At 37.7% G+C, this 9,910-nt stretch overlaps 1 protein-coding gene across 1 annotated transcript in view; it reads left to right on the top strand.

Annotated features, from left to right (window-relative positions):
- The window catches only part of LOC107716462 (5-oxoprolinase-like), a 49,500-nt gene that overhangs the window by 24,349 nt on the left and 15,241 nt on the right, over window positions 1–9,910 (top strand). Inside the window, exons 10-17 of the mRNA XM_016522922.1 lie at window positions 1,011–1,297; window positions 2,201–2,313; window positions 4,895–5,065; window positions 5,192–5,329; window positions 5,411–5,549; window positions 6,735–6,847; window positions 7,389–7,540; window positions 7,933–8,093. Of these exons, the coding sequence (XP_016378408.1) occupies window positions 1,011–1,297; window positions 2,201–2,313; window positions 4,895–5,065; window positions 5,192–5,329; window positions 5,411–5,549; window positions 6,735–6,847; window positions 7,389–7,540; window positions 7,933–8,093 (1,274 nt within the window). The remainder of the gene's footprint in view (window positions 1–1,010; window positions 1,298–2,200; window positions 2,314–4,894; window positions 5,066–5,191; window positions 5,330–5,410; window positions 5,550–6,734; window positions 6,848–7,388; window positions 7,541–7,932; window positions 8,094–9,910) is intronic.

Raw genomic sequence — 9,910 nt, 5'->3', positions numbered from 1 at the left:
CGCCTCTCAAGCCTCTCAAGATGGGCTTGTCCAATGAGAAAGGCCGGAATCCCAAGTGGGAGTTTTGAGATTTTTATGACCTCAGAAGACTAATTCATAGATACTAAACATGGTAGGATTACATATAGGTAAGATGACAGGAACGAGTGGTTCCATCATAAGCCTGCATAAAATAGTATAAAATCTCAAAGACAACATACACAATGACCTGAAGGATTTGTGTGTTCATTCAAAGAAAGGTTTTCCTATTAATTAATTAGAGAAGAGTCCATTTTTACTGTGCACTGTGGATTTCCTATGGAAAATGTAGTGCGAGGGGAAATTCTCAACATGGCATTAGGTCGTAAATGTATCTGGTCTAGCAAAGGTGTCGTGGTTGCCATGGGGACCAGGGGGGGCCTGGTGTCGTTGCAGACATCCTGGCACCCAGTATGTTTATTGGGTGAGGGGTCTGTGAATGTTTGTTAATCTAATGAATAATTGATTTGTTAAATCAAATGAAAAATGGTGTGTCTGATTGGTCCAGACGCTACAAATTCTATAACTGAAAAAGGGCAAGATGTCTATAGTCTCATCTTATTGAGTTTATTGGGGTGTTTGTATGAACTGTATAATGGTTTAAAACGATATGTACTGTAAAAACAGAAATGCTACCCACATCCAACACTACATTTAACATCTAATAAATAGAGACTTGCGAATCTCATTAATCTCTTCTGCCATGTCTCTGACTGATGTTCTCTGTCAGTATAGCTATCATCTCATGTGAATTCCCTGCTGACAGAAAAACACAAGCTAAATGGCACTGAATGCAGGTGATCTAGGAAGGACCTGGCTTCCTTGTCTTCATACATTTAAAATCTGCGGTGACAGCTTCTGCCTTACATACTTCTGCCATGTTTCTCCAAATGAAAATGTCTTGAGGTTATCGTGTCATAAAGACTGAACTGAAAGCTACAAAAACTCTATTGCACATGTTTATTGTGTTTCTCTCTTCTCCCCTGGTTCAGGTGGTCCTCTGACTGTCACTGATGCTAATCTAGCCCTCGGCCGCCTGCTGCCTACTTTCTTCCCAACAATCTTTGGCCCTGGAGAAAATGAGCCTCTCTCAACTGAGGAAACCATGAAGCATTTCCGCACTCTCACAAAAGAAATTAATCAATACCTCTCAACTAACCAATTATTGAGTAGTGCTGCAGGAGGGCACCATTCAGAAATGAGTGTAGAAGATGTTGCCATGGGCTTCATCAATGTGGCTAATGAGGCCATGTGCCGGCCAATCAGAGCACTTACACAGGTACAGCACCCTATTTAGTCATTTTCAGTAAACAGTTCAGAAAACACTGAACTTAAGGTATTTAACTGACAAAGTTGTTTGCATGCTTTATTTCCAATCATGAAATAATGCCTTACAAAACTTCCTTAAATTCTTTCCAAAATTAAGATTCATTCAACAGCTTTGATTCAAGTGGATTAAGGAATGCCTTTGCTGTGCACCTTCACTGTGTGCGTGGTTTGTTTGGGATAATTGTTGCGTTATACCTGACCATTACACCAACAGGGACATTGCATTCTAAATATAGGGCTCTGTGTGGGCCAGTCAAGTTCTTCCACACCAAACTCATCCAACCATGTCTTTATGAACATTGCTTTGCACACTGGGGCACAGTCGTGCTGGAATAGAAAATGGCTTTCCCCATTTTTAAAACTTTTTTTTGTTCCCACAAATTTGGAAGCATTGTCCAATATGTCTTGGTATGATGAAGCATTAAGTTTTCTGTTCACTGGATGTAAGGGGCCTATCCAAACTACTTTTTTTTTAAAAACAGCTCTATACCATTATCCCTCCTTCACCCAACTTTACAGTTGGCACAATGCAGTCAGATAAGTAACGTTTTCCTGGTATTTGCCAAAAACAGACTCACCCAGTAGACTGCCAAACAGAGAAGCATAATTCATCACTCCTCATAACTCTTTTCCTCTGTCCAGTCCAGTGGAAGCATGCTTTACACCACTCTATTTGATGCTTGACATTGTACTTGGTGGTGTGAGGCTTGCATGCAGATGCACTGATCTTAGTAGATTACATTTAACATTATGGATCACCAGAACATCATCAGAAATGGACCTGTGTGTGAAGTACGTTCACGCCAACATCAAATCAGATTTGACTTGTTGAATAACGTCTCTCTCTTAACAGGCTAAAGGCCATGATACATCTGAGCATGTGCTGGCATGTTTTGGAGGAGCTGGTGGTCAACATGCCTGTGCCATTGCAAGAGCCTTAGGCATGAAGACTGTCTTCATACACAAGTATGTCTGTATGTTTATGCATGTGCGTTATCAATGTGTTTTATTCTGTTCAAACAAATCAAGCATCAAAAATGTCAGGCATTACTTGCCTTTAAACAGACTGAGGACAAAATAGAGTATGAGTGACAACTATTTCCTCACTGTTTAATATGTTCTGGAATACAGGTTTTCCTTAACATGTTTACCACTTACTCTGCACTCACTGGAAAAGACAATCCTGGTGTGAGAGAAAACTAATTAGAACTTTCCTGCAGCTCAAATAACCCCTGGGGGGTTCAATTCCCAGGGAATGCACGGACTGATGAGATGTAATGTAAGTTGTGGGGATATTATTACCATATGGATGGGAATTAAATTACCACATGAGCAAAAAACAATAGATAATTCACATTCCTGATTTGGACGACAATAAAATGGAGTAAATGCAGGAATTATACATCCCCGTGTAAAACAATTATTATCTGAATCGAATTTATGGTAAACTCTTATTACATTTTTTAGGTGAGGCCCACGATGATAAATTGTTCAGAAATTATTATTCAGAAATAATGTCCAAAAGTAATAAAACTTGATGCACAGGCAACAGGACGTCCTGAGTATTGAAGAAAAAATTCTGAAATTCAACTGAAAACCTGTCATATCTAGGCAACTTTTTGATTAAGGAAGGTGAAAGTTAATTAATAGTCTGTGGTGGGAGGTTTTACATATACTAATATTGGCAGTTGGACAGAGCAACAAAAAAAAAAATCAACAAAATTCAGTAGGCGATAAATTAATTTGTGAATGGCTGGTCATCAAACTTAAATTGTCTGCATAATGCTGTCTACCAAATTTTGTGGAAACTTACTTGGTGAACCTTTTTTTTTTTTTAATCATCCTAGGTCATCTGACTCGTATGAATTATCTGACTCTCATGACAAAAAGTTGTAAAAAGGTTTTTAATTTTTCAAATCATTTCGATATTTTTCAGATATAGGCTGATCAGTCATTATGGGCCATATCTTGTGGCACACGGAAAATCTCATCAGTTTTTGATGATGTGGGCACTATAACTTAAGACAATTAAGAACTGTGCAACTGTGGTCAGAGAAGTTTTAATCTGACAGAGGTGTAAAGAGTACCTAAAAGCCATACTTGAGTAAAAGTACAGATACCTTACAGTGAAAATTACTCCACTACGCGTTACAAGTCACCAATTCCAAAACAACTTGAGTAAAAGTCTTAGAGTATCTGTTTTTATCAGTACTTAAGTATTTTACTTATACTAAATATAGGCTCAAAGATGCACTAGTCAAAGAGACATGCCAGTGATAAACTGTAACGTTGTGGAGAAGCTGCGGAAAACAGGCAGAGGCAAGGATCTATGTGCTGGTATTTCATGGAAAAACTAGAACAAACAATAAGGCAAAAACCAAAGGGAACAAAGAACAGAATTGCTGGCAAACAGACAACCATTACATTCAACAACTCACAGGGAACTAAAGAAAAACTAGGGCTATATATACACACAGGGGGCTAACAAGCTTAACAAGATAAGACACACCTGGGTGGGGAGACTAATCAAGGGGAACCAATGAACAAACGGACTACAAACTGACTTCAAACACCACGGGAGACAGTCCAGGGCAAGGCACAGAGAGCATGAAACAAAAATTTTCACAAATCAAAGAGTTGATTTGTGAGGAGAGCAATCACGTTTATTTTCTAAAACCTGGCTAACATGCTTTTCGTCCTCTTGAAAAATTACACGCATGCGCAGTATCATCAGCTCATCGGTTCTCAAATCGGACGTGTTCGAAAGAAACGGTTCTCGGTTGAGTGTACCGGTGATCCGAAAACTGATGCAACCAGTTCTTGACTCGAGAACGAGAACTGCTCCAGCAGTGGGTGTGTACGTTCGTTATCTGGCTCGCTGCACACATGCTGCTCTGCTCGTGTTCATCTTCAGTTCTCTCTTCACAGCAGTTCAGTCAGTGTACTGCTAGAGTAAATGAATTACTCCGGGATATTGGTTTATTTCAACTCAGAGGGAGTGTCAGCCACGTAAAAAAAGTGAATAACTTAAGTAATTTGTGGATTAATGCTTACTGGAGACGCGAACCGTTTCAAACGATTCAGTCCGATTTGGTGAACTGGTTCAACCGGTTCACTAAGAAGAACCGGTTAAATCGAACGATTCGTTCACGAACCGGACATCACTACAACACTCATTTCAAATGTAGTGGAGTAAAGAGTAAAAGTTGCTAATATCTTTGATACTCAGTACAACTACAAAGTATCCAAAAAGATACTCAAGTACAGTAACTAATTACATTTACTCCAATACTTTACACCTCTGTAATCTGATATCAAAATACTGTATTTACAACATGTTCTCCTCACATGTACTTGTACCCCAGTGACGGCTGCTTTTAGTTCATAATGCATTTAAAAATGAAATGCCTCATGGTTGCATTGGGAAGTGTTTATGAGCTGTTTAGAATAAGAACATTGTAAAAAAGTGTTTATGTTTCTGAACTGATTTGGTGACTTTACAATGCAATACTCTTTTTTTTATTTTTATTTTTTTTTATCCTTTCAGATACAGTGGAGTGCTGTCAGCATATGGTTTGGCTCTGGCTGATGTGGTGGAGGAGGTTCAGGAACCGTGTTCTCTAAAGTATGAAGCAGGCTCGTACTCTGAGCTGGACCGCAGGATAGAGCAACTGTCTCAACGCTGCGATCAAATACTGCACAAACGAGGCTTTAGCAGGTCACTCTCAAGGATGCAGCCACATTTCAAAGCATCTCTTTTTGCTTATCTATTGTGTCATTACCTTTGAACAAAAACAAATGATTATAAAGGCAGTAACTTAATATTGTGATTGTGTCTGTATAGTTCTCAGATCAATATAGAAGTTTTCCTGCACCTGCGGTATGAGGGCACAGATTGCGCACTCATGATCACAGCCACAGGTCACCCCAGTAATGCCCACTCCTGCATGTCTGGAGACTTCAGAACAGCCTTCACTAAACGGTACTGCTATTTCCACTGTGAATGGTCAAAATGGCTTGTTGTTTCCTCTTCTGTCTCTCAGTCCTTCTCTTTCTACATTAGATATCTGAAAGAGTTTGGCTTCACCATCACTGGTCGGCCTATCATGGTGGATGATATCCGTGTACGCGGTTCTGGAAAGTCTGGAATTAGGTCAAAAGTGCAGCCCAAAGCAGGGCAGAAATCTCCAAGACCTATTAAGGTATTTAAACTAATGCAAACCTAATTATATACTTGCAGATTTTGGGAAGTCAAGGCATTACTCAAAGACAATGCCTTGACTTTACTGTTATTGGCTATGATGGAGTTTGACCTGTGTAGCTCTTTAAAGCACAGTTAGTGTTGGTAAGTAGGGATACACTATAGCTGCTCACACAATGGAGGAGAAGTGCCATGACATGTCACGGCTAGGAAACTCAAAGGTATCACACAACAGACGCGTCACGTTCAGTTTAAGGTAGAGGTCTGCACGGGACTGTTTTTTTTTAGTCCTACTCCCTCTAGGTTGTACAAACATTGTAGCCTATTAGTTATTTTTATTCGTTTTTATTCGTCTTGTCAAAATAGTCTACAAAATTTGTTTAACATTTTCTGTCAACACAGTAGAAAAAATAATTCGCAGAGAAAAAAATAAATAAATACGACATCTGTCATTTAAAATTATAAGCAAAATATGCACAACACTGTTGGCTAGTAGCCATTGAGAAATTAAATCACTTTTTAATCGAACAATTTAACATCCCTGAGAAGATGTCCCGATGTAGATTTAACGTCTCGATAAGAACAAGTAAAGCTTAGATATGCTGTTCTGAAAGGACGTTGGGAACAGGATATTGATAGAACGCCCGCTCCCATTCAAATTACACCTGAGTTACAGACCGCTACCATGTTTTATTAGGAAATTTAATCCCGCATTGCAAGAAATCTAGTCGGGTTTGCAGACCTCTAGTTCAAGGTGGCAGTCCAAAATGGTGAATCTAATCATTAAACAGGCAAAAATTCACTTCAAGAATGAGAAAAAGTGGCGTTAATAAATTTGAAGTTTGGAGTTTGAAAAAACTACGCAAAAAAAAACAACAACTGAGATGTATATTATTATAGCTCTCTATATGAAGCATATAGACTTTATTCAAGCCACAGAAAGACAAACATTTTACTGAAAAATGCACATTCTTCCAGCCTGTCCGTTATGTACGTTAACAATGATTTAGGACAAATATATTTTAATTTAAAGGAAAACTATGCGAGTATGAGTAAATGGTTGGGCATCCTGGGCAGACACCTCATGCCGGTGTCACCTTAACAGTCGCTTTACACGTGTTTGATTTTTTTAATAAAATTTAATTAAACCAAGGAAATTTTGCTTTTTTTTTTTTTTTGGACCCAGATGACCCAGTGTTACTTTGAGGACCGTTATCTGGACACCAGTGTGTATCTGTGGGAGGATCTTTCCTCTGATCACAGTATCCAGGGACCAGCCATCATTATTGATAAGAACAGGTGAGTGATTTCCTGAAAGTTTCTAAATACTACATTATACATAGTCATTAGTGGTGATTTTCTCTAGGCATTTTGGAGATGTTGTCACAGTTCTTATGGATTTAGTAGGAAAAAACAATCCTGCAGAGTTCAGTGCAAACTGGAGACACTGAAGGAACTAATCAATAAAGAAACTATAACCTACTGTAACTACAAAACTAAAAAAGGAAATGAAAGACCAACATTTCAATATAAATGAAAACAAAACACAGAACGGGGAATATGTGACAATAACAGTCTTAAAACAATTTTATTTTGGTAAATAAACTAATGTGCCAAAGACTTTTGCACAGAACTGTATTTTTCACCTTCTTTGTTATGCTAGTTTTTGGCCCTCTTCAAGAGTGAAAAGATCTTCAAATTTCATTCTAGGATTTTCAAATTGATGGTGGATATAAATGGTTTAGAAATGTTCTCATTGTTTCTGTTCTCATCATATGATCATTTTGATATTATGATTTCTTTTTTTAATTAATATGTCTCCTTTGGTGGTGTTTGTCAGCACAATTCTCGTGGAGCCGGCGTGTGTGGCTCATCTGACAGAGGATGGTGACGTGTGTATTGATGTCAGCACGGGAACACAGTGTGTGTTAGGAACTGAACTCAACGCCATCCAGTTGTCCATCTTCTCCCATCGCTTCATGAGCATTGCAGGTCTGATGGGACAGGAAAAAAAAAATAATTGACAATAATGAGTGTGTGGAATGGATAATCAGGGTTTCTGTGGCTCTTAAAAAGGTCCTAAAAAGTCTTAATTCGCCCTTCCACAAATTAAGGCCTTAAAAGATGTCAAACCCAAGCAGAAAAACTTAAATTCATAAAGTAATGTCATTAAGTTGCATGCATTGCAAAACTTTAGTATCTTCCTCAGTATTTTGTCTTTATGTAAAATAAGATCTTGAAAAATTTAACAAACATTGGCAGATATTTGTTGTTATCTTAATCATGAACTGACTTCATTTTGATTAGTTTTACAGAAAACAATACTACTTAGGTCATTTTGCTTCTCAGGTATCTAAAGAAGCTTTGTGGTTCCTCAAACACAGAGCAAATGGGTCGTGTGCTGCAGAGAACCTCCATCTCCACAAATATAAAGGAACGACTGGATTTCTCCTGTGCTGTGTTTGGTCCTGATGGAGGTTTGGTGTCTAATGCTCCTCATATCCCTGTTCATCTAGGAGCGATGCAGGAGACTGTGCAGTTCCAGGTACACAAACACACAAATATACAACAAATTACAATTCTTGATTGTTTTTCATTCGGAAACATTCATTTTCTGTGGCTGCATGGCTGTCAAAGGTTTCAGGTTTGACTAAAGTACAGTTAAATATCGTTAAGTATTATATCCAATACTGTAATATGTCAATATGCAAAATAATATAGGCACTGTGTGTGTTTGTGCAAGAAAAAAAATATTACAATTACAAAAATTTAATTATTGAAAAAAATACAGCTTTTCTTAAAGGGATAGTTCAGCCAAAAATGAAAATTTGATCTTTATCTTCTTACCCCCAGGGCATCCACGATGTAGGTTACTTTGTTTCTTCAGTAGAGCACAACGCCGTTGCAGTCTATCAGTCGTATAATGCATGGCAATGGTAACAAAATCTATGAGAGTAAAAGAAACATGCACAGACAAATCCAAATTAAACTCTGTGGCTCGTGACGACACATTGATGTCCTAAGACACAAAAACGTAACGTAGTTTACGTGAATGGGTGTGTTGATATCCAGCCGAAGAGTAATCAACCATAACTTCAGGCGAGCAGGCTCAGAAGTTGAGAATACGTGCGTAATCTTTTAGTTTTAAGTCAGTTTGAACAATCCGGATAAGCGCAAGTAAGTACCATTTTCATTAGCCGTCGTACCTACAATGACTGTGCACTGTGTAAACAATGAGTGACGTATACGCGCGAGAGATCACTTCCGGCGCTTGCGTAAGCTACGCCAGAGCGCGTACACACCTCACGCACAGCAGTTGGACATAGTGGTGTATTAGAGGTAAAATATGATATAAATACTGTTCGGTTTCTCGCACAAACCGATCGTTTCGTGTCTTAGAACATCAATGTGTCGTCACGAGCCGCAGGGTTTAATTTGGATTTGTCTGTGCATGTTTTTTTTACTCTCATAGATTTTGTTACCATTGCCATGCATTATATGACTGATAGACTGCAACGGCTGGAGTTAAAAATGTCCGTTTGTGTTCTACTGAAGAAACAAAGTCACTTACATCTTGGATGCCCTGGGGGTAAGCAGATAAACATCAAATTTTCATTTTTGGGTGAACTATCCCTTTAATAGTAATTTGAAATGTGTAATAAAATCCGTTTCAGGCACAAACACAAAGTCTTGTATAAATAATTCATATCCATTGACTATAACTTGCTGAGCTCAATTATCTAACCAATTATCTAATTCCAGAGCTCCCTCTTCTGTCATTATGAGCACTTTTTAAAAAATATTCAAACAGTTTTATCTATAGCACATTGCAAAAATAATACTAATCTGTTTGTCATATCATGTTGTGATACCTAAATTCACTTTATACAAAAGTGTTTTTAATTTTTGTTACTTATCTGGTCTTACTCTGATTGTGATTAATAGTCTGACCAGTTATAAGACGAGATAAACACTTTAAACAGGTTGCTATAATTAAGTAAAAATTATGAACAGCTTAAAAAAAGGAAGGGAAAAAAAGATTGATTTTAGCCCATTACCCCAATTCTTGCTGGCTCATTCATTGTGTTCATGTCTGAATCTGTAACAGAAAAATGTCACAAAAAATAATAGAGAAAAAAATAGAAGAGACTATTTTATTGTTAAACCTTGTGAAAGAATGTATCCACAAGTAATTCAGACATGAGAAGAGGAAATTTCCTATTGACATTTTGGATTACACCTGTGAATTTACACAATTTACTTACATTTTGTAAACCTTTGTACCCTTGTAAACCCTTAAAACTGTTTTGTATTGTGTGTATACATACACAAATAACTTTATATATATGTATGTATATATAT

Source organism: Sinocyclocheilus rhinocerous, unplaced genomic scaffold (assembly GCF_001515625.1).
Source record: "Sinocyclocheilus rhinocerous isolate Xijiao unplaced genomic scaffold, SAMN03320098_v1.1 scaffold419, whole genome shotgun sequence".
In the NCBI taxonomy this organism is placed as follows: Eukaryota; Metazoa; Chordata; class Actinopteri; order Cypriniformes; family Cyprinidae; genus Sinocyclocheilus; species Sinocyclocheilus rhinocerous.
Note: the sequence above shows the minus strand (reverse complement) of the source record. Positions and strands in the feature narration are given on the sequence as shown.